The sequence below is a fragment of the Eretmochelys imbricata genome, chromosome 10 (assembly GCF_965152235.1).
Source record: "Eretmochelys imbricata isolate rEreImb1 chromosome 10, rEreImb1.hap1, whole genome shotgun sequence".
In the NCBI taxonomy this organism is placed as follows: Eukaryota; Metazoa; Chordata; order Testudines; family Cheloniidae; genus Eretmochelys; species Eretmochelys imbricata.
Genome location: NC_135581.1, coordinates 42,784,305 through 42,801,048, shown reverse-complemented (window position 1 = coordinate 42,801,048; position 16,744 = coordinate 42,784,305). Strand labels below are relative to the sequence as shown.

At 47.4% G+C, this 16,744-nt stretch overlaps 1 protein-coding gene across 2 annotated transcripts in view; it reads left to right on the top strand.

The window, feature by feature from the left end:
* Positions 1–13,763, top strand: part of ARIH1 (ariadne RBR E3 ubiquitin protein ligase 1) — a 113,981-nt gene extending 100,218 nt beyond the window's left edge. Inside the window, exons 12-14 of one of the 2 annotated variants that reach the window (XM_077828644.1) lie at positions 8,598–8,869; positions 9,765–9,877; positions 13,011–13,763. In XM_077828644.1, the coding sequence (XP_077684770.1) occupies positions 8,598–8,869; positions 9,765–9,877; positions 13,011–13,095 (470 nt within the window). In that variant the 3' untranslated portion in view covers positions 13,096–13,763. The remainder of the gene's footprint in view (positions 1–8,597; positions 8,870–9,764; positions 9,878–13,010) is intronic. The other variant, XM_077828646.1, reaches the window with a different exon arrangement.
* The last annotated feature ends 2,981 nt before the right edge of the window (positions 13,764–16,744 follow it).

Sequence of the window (16,744 nt, the reverse complement as noted above, 5' to 3'; positions counted from 1 at the left end):
TTGCACCCTGTGTACAGCAGATTGCAGCAATTCATTTCACCCACTTTGGCTAAGTATTCCTATAGCTGGTAACTAGCATATTTCCTGAAACACCCTGTACTACAAATGGCTGTAACATGTACTGAAGTATATAATAAGCCGTCTTCTGTACATCATATTTATCCTGTGCGTGTCATTAGTACCTCAGCTAATCTGCCAGTGAAAAGAAAACTAGGATGCATGTGATTCATGCTTGTATTATTCATCAGTGATGCATTTCTCCATACTAAATATATGCACCTCTTTTCCATACTCTGAGATTAGGTTTTTCCTTGATATAGTGTAAATATCAGTATAGTGAAACTATTTAATTTTTTATCTCTAGCTGCTAATCTGAAAATGTAATTTAAAAAAAATATTTTTGGCTGTACAATCAATCTTGGTCATAAGTATTATTTCTTACAACCACATTGTAGTAACCTATAACCAGCACTTAACTTGGAAGGGTGTAAATCAGTGTTCTAATTAGGATATTAATTTCTTTTGTGGGTTGGACCCAGAGGTTGCAGTCAGGATAAGGCCCTTGTGTGCTGCGCTGTACACACATACTGGAATGAAATGACCCCACAGCGTATCGCTTCCTGTTAAATTCCTGAAAATAATTGTTGAATGTCCATAAGGAGATGATTTTGACCATCCCAATGGTCTATCGAGTGTCTAACAACTTTACAGAAGATGTGGGTTTACTTTGTGGGTCTAACAGCATGGAATGGCAGGGATTAGCAGTGATGCTGAGACAGAGATGAGATTAATCACCATTCTGGTCTGGTTGGGGTTTTGAGTGACAATCTTATTTTCCACTTAGAAGCAGTAGTGGCCACAAAGGATCGAAGGTTGAAATGGGGGCAGATATCTTCAGGTATCCAATGGGAACAGAGGGCCTCCTTTAAAAAATAAATAATAAAAAAGTTCTTCCTTAGATTTTGTGTTTTGGGTGCCAGCATGCACGCAGTCTTGTGCTTCCTCTACAGGTAGCTGGCTTTGTAAGGACATGCATGCTAACTAAGGTCTTAGCTTGTATGCCTACTTCTCAAGTGCCATTTAAAGGGTATGTAATACCAGATGACCCATAACAATACAATACAGATTAATACAGATGAGTTGTAACAACTCCTCTGATACAGTTGCCTAACTCTTCCCGTTATTAAAACTTTTCTGGCAGTTTTTTTGAGCTGCTCTAATGTCGTCTTGGTTTGCAGCAGGGATTTGAAATCTGCCAAGGGATGGCCCTGTGGTCAAAGGGGTGCCTTTTGCTGCTTGGCAAAAATCCACTAAGGGATTGGATAAAATGAGCTTTGAAGGATAGTAAACTGTTTAGGGCCAACCCTGGCGGGCTAGCCTGCCTTTCTTGAGCGTCTTTAATGCTGTAGGGACAAGGTGGGTGCCTGTTTAATATTTAATGCTGAAAAAAATTCCCACTCCTGGTTTCTACTCCCCACATTTTCTTGTGGTCATGTGTGCATACAACAAAACCTCTGGCTGGGGACACACCCCTGCTCTTCCTTCTCCTGCTGCTGACATGGCCTCTTCCTTGTCGATCTCAATATCTTTTGACTTAAGGCCTGAACTCTTTGACCGCATTCCCTCTCCCATAACTAGATGGGAATGGGAGGCCCAAAACTTCTGTTGTAACCTGGGGTTCCCCCCCCCCCATTCATTCATATATATATATATATTTGATTCCCGCACCTTCTGAAACTCTGAAGTGGGTCATGACCTAGAAAAGGTTGAGAACCACTGACTTAAATGAAGATACACTTGGCTGGGAGCAAGTGAGGTTCTAGAGTGATGTTCTTCTTTGAGTGATAGCTCATGTGTATTCCACAATAGGTGTGCATGCTCGCCACGTGCACTGGTGCTGGAAGTTTTTCCCCTGGGAGTGCCCCTAGCGATCCCTGGAGTGGAGCCTACATGGCACTGTATAAGGGGCACTGCGCACTCCCCCTACCTTCAGTTCCTTCTTGCTGCCAGTGAAGGTGCTTTGGAACTGCTCTGCTCCAGCTTGTCTGCAGCTTTCCTCTAGAACTCTTCGTTCGTTCGTTGTAGCACTTGTAGTTGAAGGAGTCAGATTAGTTTAGTTTAGTGCACCCGGGTCCGGGCTTTAAGCTTTGTGACACTTGTAGGTGGCCGATGCCAGTGAATGATCTGCATGCAGATTGTTTGCGCTGTCTGGGGGAAACCCATCTCAGTGATTGCTGGAAGATTTGCAGATCTTTCAAGCCTTGGACCAAGAGAGAAAGGGACATTCGGCTCGGGGCTATCCTGATGGAGTCGGCATTAACCGCAACTCCAGTGCGCCGCTCCGAGTCAGCACTAGTTACGGTGTCGGTGCACGGCAACCCCTTGGTGCCATCTACCAGTCGGCACCACTCCCCATCAGTGGGGCATGCCAAGAAGGCTAAGAAGAGGCCTTCTCCGCTGCGGCACCAGAGCAAGACCAGGGGAGAGGCTAAACCCATGTTGGGCAGTCCTTGGTCCCCATCGGCCTCCAGGCCTCCAACTCAGGTTGAGCGGAGTAGCCCAGCCCATTTGGAGCAGGCTTCCCCAGATGTCCAGATGCCCTCCATGCCGGAGGCCCTGCAAGCAGTCCAGGACATTATGTCCCTGCCAGTACCACGGGGACCACCAACTCTGGCTCCCCGGTCCAGAGGCAAGCCACCACTGGGATCTCTACAGTCGCCCCTGCTCGGTACTGTTTGCGGTAGAGGGAATGTTCCCGACGCTGCTCAGCGACCGCCCCGTGCGTAGTCCACGCCGGTCATCGTTGACCCCTACCAGGTTGTCTGGCTGGGTTCTGACTAACAGGGACTCCAGGCACCGCTCTGCCTCGAGGAGCGGGCCCCGTTGAGACTGAGACAGATGGCACCAAAAGCCCTCATCTCCGAGGGGCTGCTGTAGCCAGTCGCTACACAAACATCGACTCTGTTCCCATTCATCGTCTCGCTCTCGCACCGCTCCTGCAGTCCTGGGCATCGATCACCGGCACCTCGCTGTCACGGATCTGCCCACTGGAGCCGATCGTGGAGCAGCTTCTACCTGCGGTACCGTTCCTCCATGTTGGGATTGCGGTCTCGTGGTCGGCACCGTTCCCAACGACGACTCTCCTCCTGGTCCAGTGACAGGGACAGCGACAGGTCGTATGCCATCCCGGCCTCCCTTCATAGCCGTCAATCGATAGGACAGGCCAGTCAGGCTGAACAGCCTGCTCCGCCAGTACCAGAGCATGTGCAGTGACACCGGGCTCCTTGGCTGGCACCATGGTACCAATGGGCCCCGTGGCCCCGACGCAGCCCCTGGTCGGGGCTCGCTCGGTGGCCGGAGCCTCGGAACAGCCGTTGACCTCTCTCTCGCAGCCTCCTTGGAAGGAGTCGGTGGGATGTGCATCTTCGCATCCATGACCAGAAGGCTACCAAGTGTGGGACCCCCGGTACCGGTGGGTACGCAGAGTACTGCGCCCGCCTCCTCACCCTCCCCTGATTAGGCGATTATGGCCCCTCATCCCTCTGTCCCTCAGGAGGACTCTAAAGCCCACCAGGAACTACTGAAAAGGGTGGCATCAAGCCTCAACCTTCAGGCCGAGGAGGTTGGAGGAACCCTCAGACTCCCTCTTCAATGTCCTGTTGGTCTCGGTACTGGGCAGAGTGGCTCTCCCACTCCCCAAAGGGGTGGCAAAAATTTCAAACGCCTTGTGGCAAACCCTGGCTTCCTTGCCTCCCATCTCTAACAGGGCTGAACGGAAGTACTTTGTGCCCGCCAAGGGGTATGAATACCTGTACACCCACCCTGCCCCCAACTCCCCGGTGGTCAAGTCGGTCAACCACAGGGAGCTTGACTTATTTGGGGGAGGGGTTTATTTGTCCTCGAGCTTCCAGTTAATGGTGGCGAACCATTAGGCTCTCCTGGGTCGGTATGAGTTCAATTTGTGGGGCGCTCTACCCAAATTGGAGGACTCCCTCCAGAAGCGTGACAGGAAGGAGTTCAAAGCTCTGGTGGAGGAGGGTACGGCGGCTGCCAGGGCAACCCTATAGGCAGTGTCAGATGCAGTAGATACAGCTGCATGGTCCATGGCGTCTGCGGTGTCCATGAGGAAGCTCCTTGTGGCTTCTGCTGTCTAGGCTGTCCAGTGAGGTGCAGAACTCCTTGCAGGACCTCCCATTTCATGGCAAGGCCCTGTTTGCGGAACAGATGGACATAAAGTTGCACAGCCTGAAAGATTCCCACACTATGCTTAAGACACTTGGCCTCTATGTTCCAGCTCCAGCTAGACCTAAGTTTAAGCCACAGCAGGTTCCCACCCAGGCCATCCACTGTAAATACTTGTAAAAAGTCGCAGGACTATAAGAAACACCCACAGAGGCAGTCCCGGTCTGCCCCACAGCCTGGGTCTTCCAAGGGTAAACAGGCGGGAAACGTCAGTTTTGACGGGACGTCCGGGGGCGACCTACCAGTTCACACCAGGGATCCACCCATAATAAAGCTTCCCTTCTCCAACCGGTTGTGTGCTTTCCTCCCAGAGTGGTCGTGGCTGACCTCGAACTGGTGGGTCCTCAACACCATCTCCTGGGGCTACACCCTCCTATTTACCTCTACCCCGCCCAACCACCCTCCACCCCTATCCCTCCTGGGTATAGAGTTTATCGGGGCGGTCCTGGACGCGACGCTGGCCAGGGCCTCCCTCCCACTGGACAGATTCGAGACCCTGAAAGGGCTTGTCGACAGTCACAAAATTTCATGTGTCTCCAGCTCCTGGGTCGCATGTTGGCATGCACATATGTGGTTCACCATGCCAGACTCAGGAAGAGGCCCCTCCAGCTCTGGTTGGCCTTAGTGTTCTCCCAGGCCAGAGACAGGATGGACAAGGTCCTCACTGTGCCCGAGCCGGTGATCGCCTCCCTACACGGATGGTCCTCCCCGGGGAACATGCTCCGCCGGGTCCCGTTCAGGGGCAGGCCCCCGTCAGTGGAGCTGGTGTCCAATGCTTCGGACCTGGGGTGGGGAGCCCATGTGGGGGATGTTCAGACCCAAGGTCTGTGGTCTGCGCAAGACCTTGCCCTTCATATAAATGTTAAGGAACTCGGGGCGGTCCGGCTGGCATGTGTGGCCTTCCTGTGATACCTGGAGAGCAGAGTGGTCAGAGTTCTCACGGACAACACGGCCTTGATGTTTTACATCAACAGGCAAGGCGGGGCCCGCTCCTCTGCCAGGAAGCCCTCAGGCTGTGGGACTTCTGTATAGCCCATGATATTTGCATACAGTCCTGCCACCTACTGGGTGCCCAGAACTCACGGCCTAAGCCGAGACTTCGCCTCTCAGCACGAGTGGTCTCTACACGCAGAGGGGATGCACAGATTTTTCCAAGAGTGGAGAACTCCCCAGGTGGACCTGTTCGCAACTTGGCAGAACCGCCAGTGTCCCCAGTTCTGCTCCGGGGGGTGGCTGGGAATGGGCGTTATCTCCTATGCCTTCCTCGTATCCTGGTCAGGCCAGCTTTTCTATGCCTTCTCCCTGATCCTGCTGATCAGGAAGGTCCTGGAAAAGATAAAAACGGACAGGGCCCAGGTCCTCCTGATTGCCCCGGCGTGGCCCAGGTAACATTGGTACTGGACCCTCACGAGCGTGGTGGTCACTCCGCCATGGCCGTTGCTGTCCCACCCAGACCTGCTGTCCCAGGACCAGGGTCACTTCCTACACCTCATGGCATGGCTGCTCAATGGTTATGCTGGGAGGAAAGGGCATGCTCAGAAGGGGTTCAGTGTGTCCTCTTGGAAAGCAGGTGACCCTCCACACATCGAGCCTACTTGGCAAAGTGATCTTGGTTTTCCCAGTGGGCGACTGAGCAAGGTGTTTCCCCTGTGGCTGCCCCAATCCAGCTCATTTTAGACTATCTCCTTTACCTTAGAGCCCAAGGCCTGGTGCCCTCATCGGTCAAGGTGCACTTGGCAGCCATATCGGCCTTCTACCCGCTGGTACAGGGGCACACGGTATTCTCCCATGCTATGACTGGCTGATTCCTTAAGGAATTGGATAGTCTCTTCCCATATGTTAGGCCCCCAGTCCGTCAGTGGGACCTGAACTTGGTGCTGGCCTGGCTGATGGGTCCCCTCTTTGAGCCATTAGCTACATGCTCTTGGTCGCACCTCTCGTGGAAGGTAGCCTTCCTGGTGGTGGTCACATCTGCTAGACGGGTCTCGGAACTCAGGGCCCTGACCTCTGAGCCCCCATACACGATCTTCCATAAAGATAAGGTCCAGCTCTGCCCACATCCTCCCTCCCTCCCGAAGGTGGTCTCTGCTTACCACATGGGTCACAACATTTTCCTGCCAGGCCTCTGCCCCATGCACCCAGTGAGAAGTGCCGCCTCCACACACTGGATGTGAGACAGGCTCTGGCCTTTTACCTGGAGCGGACTAAGCCATTCGGGAAGTCTTTGCAGTTGTTTATTGCCTTGGCCGAACACATGAGGGATCAGCCGATCTCCACTCAGCAGCTCTCCAAATGGATCACCTCTTGCATCCATACCTGTTATGATCTGGTGGGAATCCCTCCGCCATCGATTGTGAGGGCACACTCAACTAGGGTGCAAGCCTCGTCGGCTGCCTTTTCAGCCCATGTCCCCATTCAGGACGTTTGCAGGGATGCCACATGGTCTTCAGTTCACACATTCACCTCACATTGTGTGATTGTCTCCCGGACGCTGGGTTCGGCAGGGCTGTGCTCTGTCCCGAGAGTTTGTGAACTCCTACCCACCTCCAACAGATATAGCTTGGAATCACCTATTGTGGAATAAACATGAGCAATCACGCGAAGAAGACAGTTACCTTTTTGTAACTGATGTTCTTCGAGATGTGTTGCTCATGTCTATTCCACGTCCTGCCCTCCTTCCCCTCTGTTGGAGTTGTCTGGCAAGAAGGAACTGAGGGTGGGGGGAACACGCAGCTCTCCTTATACCACGCCATGGAGGTGCCACTCCAGGGGTGGATGGGGCGCTCCCATACAGGTACTGCTAAGGGAAAGGCTTCCGGCACCAGTGCACGTGGCGAGCATGCACATCTATTGTGGAATAGACATGAGCAACACATCTTGAAGAACACCAGTTACGGAAAAGGTAACTGTCTTTTCCTTGCTGACTGTTGTTGGTGTTAATTTTGTACCCTTCACAAACTTTATTAAGAGCAAAGCCTCATACTCCCCTGAGATTACACAAGGTCACTTCTGACAGAACTGGGAAGAGACCTGTTATCTCCTACATAGTTGAACACAGTCTCACTTGCATCTGATGAAGTGAGCTGTAGCTCACGAAAGCTTATGCTCAAATAAATGGGTTAGTCTCTAAGGTGCCACAAGTACTCCTTTTCTTTTTGCGAATACAGACTAACACGGCTGTTACTTTGAAGTCTCACTTGCTTAACCATGCTGCCTCCCAGAAGCTGCCATATCTGCATTTGGCTGTGCTGTCTGCAAAATGGGGCAGCTCTTGCATGTATAACCCACTGCCTTCAACGTGGTGTTCATTGTCCTTCAGTGGCTATTCCATAGAGGATAACAACCTACTCCTGCTGACAGCTACTGAAGTTACTCTATTAGCTCAAAGAAAAGGAGTACTTGTGGCACCTTAGAGACTAACCAATTTATTTGAGCATGAGCTTTCATGAGCTACAGCTCACTTCATCGGATGCATACCGTGGAAACTGCAGCAGACTTTATATATACACAGAGAATATGAAACAATACCTCCTCCCACCCCACTGTCCTGCTGGTAATAGCTTATCTAAAGTGATCATCAGGTTAGGCCATTTCCAGCACAAATCCAGGTTTTCTCACCTTCCACCCCCCCACACAAATTCACTCTCCTGCTGGTGATTTGAGCTTATGCTCAAATAAATTGGTTAGTCTCTAAGGTGCCACAAGTACTCCTTTTCTTTTTGCGAATACAGACTAACACGGCTGTTACTCTGAAACCTGTCTATTAGCTCAGTTGCAGAAGGTCCAGAGTTCAAACCTTGTTGATAATTGGGCTAGGGTGTTAGTTGCGCAAAATAGAATGTTTTTTCTTTTTAAAAACCTACAAAAATCTACATTGGATTGTTAAAGCAAAATCAAGCACTCAGCAGTTGTTAAATGTCAGAATTAAACCTGCTATTGTGCATATGCGGTAGCACATTCCTCCATGCTCTCCTCTCTTCTCCCTGCCTCATTCAGTGCTTGGCATGACAACCCAGGTGTGCCTGTGTACTGTAAATGGATTGTATTTTAGAATGTGGTTTAATTATTCTTCTAGATGCCATGGGTTGGGATTTCCTCCTGCAGTGCTAACGCCCTCTTTGACCTGATTTTCCCCAGAGGGTGTGGACCTGCTTACTCAGACCTGCACAATGACTGGGTGTGTTTCAGTGGTGCCAGGGTCCCATCTGAGCCTGATCTATTGAAAGGCGCAAAAACATCTTCCGAATGGAAACTCTGTTCTGTTGGTCAGACTTGAATTCCTTCAGACTATTTGTTCTCTCCTAGTTTTCAGCCATTACTTTGTTGTAACTATTTATTTTATTTTCCCTAATGGGAATTAACACAGCGATCCAGAGCAGCCCTGCAGAGGTACCTGTTCTACTGCAACCGCTATATGAACCACATGCAGAGCCTGCGCTTTGAGCACAAACTCTATGCTCAGGTGAAGCAGAAAATGGAGGAGATGCAGCAGCACAACATGTCGTGGATCGAGGTGCAGTTCCTGAAGAAAGCAGTTGACGTCCTCTGCCAGTGTCGTGCCACACTCATGTACACTTATGTCTTTGCCTTCTACCTCAAAAAGAATAATCAGTCCATTATCTTCGAGGTAGGGAAAATACACTTTGTGCTCCTTACTCCCAGCAAGCAACACTACTGGGTACCATCGGGGACTTGATCCATGGAAAGGAGTTACTCAGAGGCCATACAGATGTGGGTTTATTGAGTATTCTTGAGTGCTGGTGAGGCTGTAATAATCAGAGGTCATCTAGTATCACATGAAGCATTCCCTGCTGAGGAAAGGGGAAAATAAAGTAAACTGGCACTGTAAATCATTGTCTAACTGCTGTCTCATGCTATACAATAATCACTGTATTATGAGACCTACAAAAAGCAAGTTTTAGGTTTGATCTGCTGAAAGTGTCACCTAGATCTTCGCTTTAACATTGTTTATCTATCCAATATTGCTTGGTTTCAGGGCAGTAGCAGTAAAATAGTGGTCAAAAGCCAAAACAGTCCCTGAGTCTATGCTACATAGATAGAAGCAGTGGTGGCTGTTAACTTAAAACCATACACCATTATTCATGCAGGACCTAAGCAAAATGCTGTATGGCCCTACAGTCCGTGGAAGGAGCATAGAGTAAAAGACCAATATTAAAAGCTGTACTTTGTCATTGATTATGGACTTATCAGCAAAGATGATATTAGTGTTGAGCGGAATTAGATGTATAAAGGATGGGAGGGGGGAGATTCTGCTTGCCCTGCAAGAAAAACCAAACCAGGAAACAAGCATTATGTCAAAAAACGTAAAGGAAATTTTGAATATCTGTAGTAACTTTTGGTTGAATTGTGAAATGAATTCTCCTTCTCACCTCTGATCTGTAGAGGGGCACTCTCTGAAGTGTTATCCAACCTAATTGTCTCCACCTGTTTCTTGTTTAGGTCAGGATTTCTAGACGATTTGAAGAAGTGTCTACAAAAAACTGGTCTCTTTGTCTTTGCAGAATAACCAAGCAGACTTAGAGAATGCTACGGAGGTGCTTTCTGGGTACCTGGAGAGAGATATATCCCAAGATTCGCTGCAAGACATAAAGCAGAAAGTACAAGATAAGTACAGGTACACTTTGAAATGAGTGTATGTCCTATATTGCACAGACCCTGACATCATCCCTCTGTAGGTCACTTTTGGTTTGGTAGGTAAGAGACTGTAGAGAGTGCATGTGTAACAGCCAGGCCGCAAGTTTCTCCCAGACCTTATCCCTTCCGAGAGTCTCACTCGTTGGCCTTCTGCCCTGTTTTTTGATCAGCAGCCAATCTCTGACCAGCAGCTAATCAAGCAGCAGAAGGCTGATCTCTTGCACACACACAAACCAAGCAAGCATTAGCAATGCGGGATTCCTAGTGAAGACAGGCTGCCAGCACAGTTTACAGCATAGTCATCTAGCCCTCTTGGGAGCAAGTTGAACTGACTGTGGTGCTGGTGGGAAGCCCACAGCAGGACTCTCAGCACTGTTAACTCCTCTTCTGTTGAGCAGTGGCGGAAAACTTTCAGAGTGTTCCTAGTGTAGATAAGGCTCCTCTGTAAAGTGTGGTTGCCTTTGGACCATGCAGTTTTTGCAAGGAAGGAGGCTCTGAAAAAGATCAAGGAAGATTCATATGTAGTGAAGGGAGAGGGATGAGTTGGTTTAATGTTGTTTTCCAATAATTTTGCCCTGAGATGAGTCAACCAAAATGTTTTTGTAGTTGGGCAGCTAGACTCCATTGCATCTTTGCTCTCCCTGACTGTAAGCTAACCAATGAATAGGATCATAGAATATCAGGGTTGGAAGGGACCTCAGGAGGTCATCTAATCCAACCCCCTGCTCAAAGCAGGACCAATCCCCAATATTTGCCCCAGATCCCTAAATGGCCCCCTCAAGGATTGAACTCACAACCTTGGGTTTAGCAGGCCAATGCTCAAACCACTGAGCTATTCCTCCCCCTCAAGGCTATAGTGAGGGAAGAGCAACATGCAAGAAAAGGGGGAGAGTCATGTACTCCCTCACTACTGCCTCTTAGAGAGATGGGGCTTAAAGGGCACATTATCCCACTGCTCCTGAAAGTCCTTGGGAAGTGCTCCTACAATATGGAAAAATAAAAACTGTAAACATAGATGGGTTACAGTATTATGGGCTTCAGTTCTAAGGCAACAGGCCAGAGTTACTAAATGTCTGATACATCTAGCAGGAAAAGCAAGCCCCACTGCACAAGTAAAAGGAGTTCTACTGACTAGGAAGTTTCCCCTGTGAATATAAATACTAATGATCGTATGATCGAGGTTCCGCCCATTCCTGTAGTGGCTGGCAGCACTACTAGAATGGAACATTTCCGTTAGACTCTGGTTTTGAGTAGTTTTTAACTTGTTCTGTCATTAGGCTGTTTACTTTGGCTCTGATGCAGTTGCTCTTAAAATTTATTCTGTTATCAACTATCCAAAACAGACAGGCAAATTAAGACTAAACATGGTCTGGATTGCCTGAAAACACAGCATCCAAACCCGCCTTTATATTTCTGGGGAGACCGTGTGGCCTTCCAAGCACGCACAGGTCCTTGATTAACCAGATACTACCTTAATCGTGCAGCTTTAAAGAATTCTTTGGGGAATTCCAATGAATGTCCACCTTGTTCATTCAGCTCTAGCTGTTTTTGGCCTATCAGCTTGTGATGCCCATGACATTTCTGGAAAACAGGAGTTAGAAAAAGCCAGCAAAATAACCGAAGATTGGAAAGCAATTACTGTGCATGTTCCATTATCACATGTTCCATTAAATCAGTGGGACTTTGTGCTATGATTTACATTCCAACAGCTGATACCAATGGGAAGAACTAGAATAGGTTCATTCAAATAAATCTGTCAGCTGGATCAGATGCTGAGTGTTAATGTTAAGGCTGTAATTTAAAGCAAGACAATTCTGAGTGCTGCTACTCTGTGGCTTTCCCTCTTGTTCCTAGGTACGGTAGCATATGTAATCAAGGATTGTTGGCTGTTTGAAGATTCCTGCAATAGACCTACGAGACAATTTTTTTCCCCTCTGCTAATGTGTATCTTGCCTTAGCTAGGGCGACAGGTATTTTGCTTTTGCGGAGCAGAAGACTCAGCTGTGAGAGCCCTTCAGATGACACTGACAGACAAATGTGCCTGGAAACTGAACTTACAGCCCTTGTCACATGCCTCTCTACCCTCAGTGGGAGCCTTTAACTCATGAGTTGGTTCCTAAATTCTAGCTTTTCATACTGCAGCTCAACATTTTTGTGCAGCTGAATGGATTTGGCTCAGCTAATTGTTTTTCTGCTGGTGGTATTCCACCTGTGCTGTCAAGCTGCACTGATTAGCCATGGAATTAGTGACATGGTCATACCTGCTGTACTGGGAAGCAAGTAATGGAGTAAAGGTTTTTTTGTCCCTAACATGCAAGTGGGAGGGGGCAGAGGGCAGAACTTGGCATAGCCAGTGAAAAGGGATTATCTCCAGAAATGTGTCAATAAGTAGCATTAAAGGGACACTGAAGACTTATTTCTTATCTTTCTAGTTGGCTACTACATCTGAAATGAACATGATTCCTTCTGATTCATTGCTTTGCCCCAATGCCATTGATATTGGTAGGAGTGTACCTAGCTCTGGGATCGGTGTTAACTGCTGCTTCACCAACAGGGAAAACATCCTGTTTTGAATGTGTGCAGATTGGAGAGTCTTTTTAAGACATAGTGGGTAAACTTTTCAGGCACATGTGGTTGTGATTCCTAGGACAGACTCTTGGTCCAGCTAGGGTAACCAGCCATTGCTTTGTCTTTATTGCTGCCATCTTTACTGTTTTGGAGCTGAACAAAATTGAACCCTGTCTTTGTGTTGTATTGGCTTTTCTCGTCTGTCATTGTAACGTGGTCCAGTGGCTAGGGCACTATGCTGAGTCAGCAGAACTTGGCTTCTGTTTCCAGCTCTGCCACTAACCTGTGCTGTGCTTGTAGGTATGCCACAACCCCTCCATGTGTCCGTCTTTCAGCTTGTAAAATAGGGATAATGCTGAGCTAGCTTTGCAAATGACTTCCTTCTCTGCAGATCAAAGCACTATATTACGCATGTTTATAATGTGTACCTCACAGACATCTTGATTGACTCCCAGGCCTTGTCAAACCATGTCAAAGCATGACAGTCACTTGTGTACATGCAATTCCTAATCAGCATCTCAATGTGCTCTCCCCCTTTGCTGCAGATACTGCGAGAGTCGACGAAGGGTTTTGTTGCAGCATGTGCATGAAGGCTATGAGAAGGACCTGTGGGAGTACATTGAGGACTGAGACTGGCCCTGCATAAAATGAACTCTGAAAACTTTTACCATCTAGAGTGCTCATGCAATTAAAACAAAACACACACAAAAAGAGGCACTATGCCTATTACACCGCTGGGTCTGTAGTACCGGGATTCTGTTTTGCTAACAGAAAATTTAAGTAAATTATATTGTAATAAAAAAGGTAGATAAACCATTGTACAACAGTATTCTAGGCGGCCAATAAGAGTGTGACAGACGCACTAAAAAAACCCTCCAACTTTAACTTGTAACGTAGCTTCATTCTCCAAGCCGACTCCTTTTTTTCTTTTTCTTTTTTTCCTGTGTGTAGTACAGATGAAATTTAAACCAGTTTCTTGACACCGCTTTTCATGTCCAAACCAGCCATTTTGATGTACTTTGGTAAGGGGTTCTCCCTCTCCCTCCTCCTCTCACACACCCAAGTTCATGAATGAATGTTGATTGGCTCATTGTAAAGATGATTCTCGGGGAGGGGAGGAGGGGGGTACACAGCAAGGAAAAAACTTTGTATATGACTTTTAAAACAAAAAGAGGACAACACAGTATTTTTCAAAATTGTATATAGCGCATATGCATGGACAAAGAGCAAGCGTGGCACGTGTTTGCATAATGTTTAATTACAAAAAAATATTTATTCTTTAAAAATCTTCAAGATTATGTCTATTTGCTGTGCATTTTCTTTGTTTGCTTTTTTTTAGCCCTGGGATTGGGGTGGGGGAAGCGTGTGCTGGTGTAGTGACTCTTTTGAAGGCTTTTACCTGAAAAGTTGAGTTTTTCCTCTTCCTGCATCTTTGATTCCCTGGCCTCCATGGTTTGTGTGTCCATTGCTGGCAACGGAACCACCCCTTCAAATTTCCAGCTCCTAATGCAAACTGATTAACTTGGTGTGCATTTCATTAGAGATGAATGTATGTTATGATTCAGGATGCTGTCTTTTTCACCCAGAATGTTACCAAAATCAGACCTAGCCATTCCCATGCACCCAGGACATGCGCTCTGAACCTGGCTGATGTTCAAATCCATGGGAAGTGTGTGTTAGGAATTTTTCTTTTGATGGAGGAAAAGGGGGATTCTCTCTTACGCCACTTCTTAAAGAGCATTGAAAGAATTCAACTGTGGATCTTTTCTCCCTCCCCCTTTAGCTATCAAATGGAACATTCCTTGCTGTTTTTAAGTTTCACTTACACTATTACAAATCGTGACGTTGAAAAGGAAGATGGTGGAATTGTCTGTTTGTTTTGGGCTCAGTTATTGGGCAAACTGTCCTGGCAAGTATTAAACACTCCATCTAGTGCAGTAGCAATTGAAATCATTGGGATATTTTTTCAATTAAAAGGGGTAAGAACTAATGAGTTTTAGCTACTGAGTCCATTTTATTATTTCTGTAACGAGCTATGTTAAAGTACACAATTGGTGGTGGTTTTATTAAATTTACTTCTGTATAGGAATCCCTTCTGTGGTATTTTTCACAAGGCCAGTGTTCTAAAAGCTTGCTGATAACCTACCAAGTGAAGGGGGAAGGAATAAAGAGGGGTAGCTGAGGCAGTCTACAGAGAGGTCCCTAATATAAAACACCAATTTCTGCTGAGGTGGTGTTAGCCATTTCCTTCAGCTTTCTTGCCCTTGGAGAGGATGCTGCTAAATGCTGACACCTACAGCAGGTTAACTTTGCACTTCCACTCCTGCTGTGCATCAGCTTCCCCTGAAAGGGCTTGTTTTCCTCAAGCCCTCTTGCAGAATTGCACTGAAGCAGAATGACCACATGCACCCTCACAACTTGTGTCCTGTACCCTTTTCTTTAGAAGGCTGCTCTGAGGGAAATTAATCCGAGGGTGTATGTCTGTACAGTGAAGAGCTCTGTTCTGAGAGGCTGGGCACACAACAACGAGGACATCACTAAAGGACATCATCTGGCCTCACTTCTCATTAAAACTGCTCTATCCTTGCAACTCTCTACCACCCAAACTTTATTGATTGGCTCTTGAAAACATCAGACCCAAAATCTATATTTCAGGTTAAAAATGTAAATCAAAATGTTTCCTAAAATAGCATCTCCACCTGGAGCTAACTGAGGGGCACAAGTAGCTGTGCTGGGTGGGTGGATGGGGGGGGTCCCCTGAAAAGAAATGTTCCTCAGTTAGCTGTTGAAATTTCCAGGGGTCAGGTTTTATCCTATTTGCTTACTGTCCCATCACCTGAAACCCAATGTACACATAAGAACTTCAGCTCCTAAAGATGAAGGGATTTATTGTGTTCTTAAATCTTGATCTCTGTAGACCTCATTTAAGACAACTGATTAAAACCACCATCTCCCATGTAGTGTTTAAGTTCTGCATAGGCTGTCTGTCACTGTTCACTTGCTGACCCTTTATCCCAGCTTTCAATACTCTAATTCTCATATTTATTGAAAATTATCTTTTTCAGTAATGCCAGCTGGGCAGAGTCCCTTGCCCAGTCTGAGACAGATCATTCACATCAGCTGGCAGGCCTTTCCCTTCTTTTAAGGGCAAATATTTGCAATTAGGATGCATGGACTGGATGCTTGACAGCAGCAATACGCAAAATTGTGAATGGGCCTCAATAAATTACACTGGGCTAACTTCATGACAGGGTCCTACGAACAGAAAGCAGAACAGCAACACTAGTAGCTTGCCTTCAGAACCCTAAATCCCCTGTAACTCACTGCCGCTCTAGTGGTTTCTATACTATCTGGCTCAATGACTGTTTTAGTACAACTGTTGCATTAGAAGTTAGTTAAGAGTGCTGTAGAGCCACCCCCACAAAACACACATACACTCTATCTTAACTGAGCTCTCAGCTGACCGGGCCCTATTAAGCACTTGCGTATGGTGAGACAATCAGATTGGTGGGTGGATTGATCCAGGACTCCTAACCTCCAATTTTCCATAGAGAGAGCACCTCATGCTGTGGAAATAACCATTAGGCAATTTCATTGTAACTGCTGGACTGTTCCATGTTAAGGTTACAGAGGGAGAGAAAGCATTCCTAATGCTAATAAACTTTTATTTTGTTATATCATTAGTTATTTTTGTGTTTGTCATAAATTCCTCAGGTACCTTGAGTGGTGGTGTAGGTAGGATGCCCTATTCGTAGCTTGCCTGGGTGAGCTACTGAATGACACATCTCTATCTAAAATAGTGACCTTGACATCACAGTATATGTGTCTGGATTTTTCTTATTAAAGTGGTGTCACAGAGATCCTGGGCAATGCTCTGGAACTACTCCATACGAAGACAGGACTCTGGGGGAGCCTCCTCTCTGAGAGCAGACTGTCTCCAGGGCAAGAAGCTTACATAGCTTCGACCTTCCTGAGTCTGACCTCGGAGCATTCAGCAGCCCCTTCCACACCGTGCGCTTCCCACAGCACGTCCACCCACGTGGGGCTCCTTGGGAAGCCAGTGGGTCCTGCACCCCAATTCTGAAGTCAAACGTGACTCTCAGCCAGCCAGTAAAACAGAAGGTTTGTTAGACGATAGGAACATGGTCTAAAACAAAGCTTGTAGGTACAGAGAACAGGACCCCTCAATCAGGTCTGTCTTGGGGGGCAGGGAGGCCAGAGCCCCATCTGGGCCTCCCTCCATTTCCCCAGCCAGCTCCAAACTGAAACTCTCCTGCTC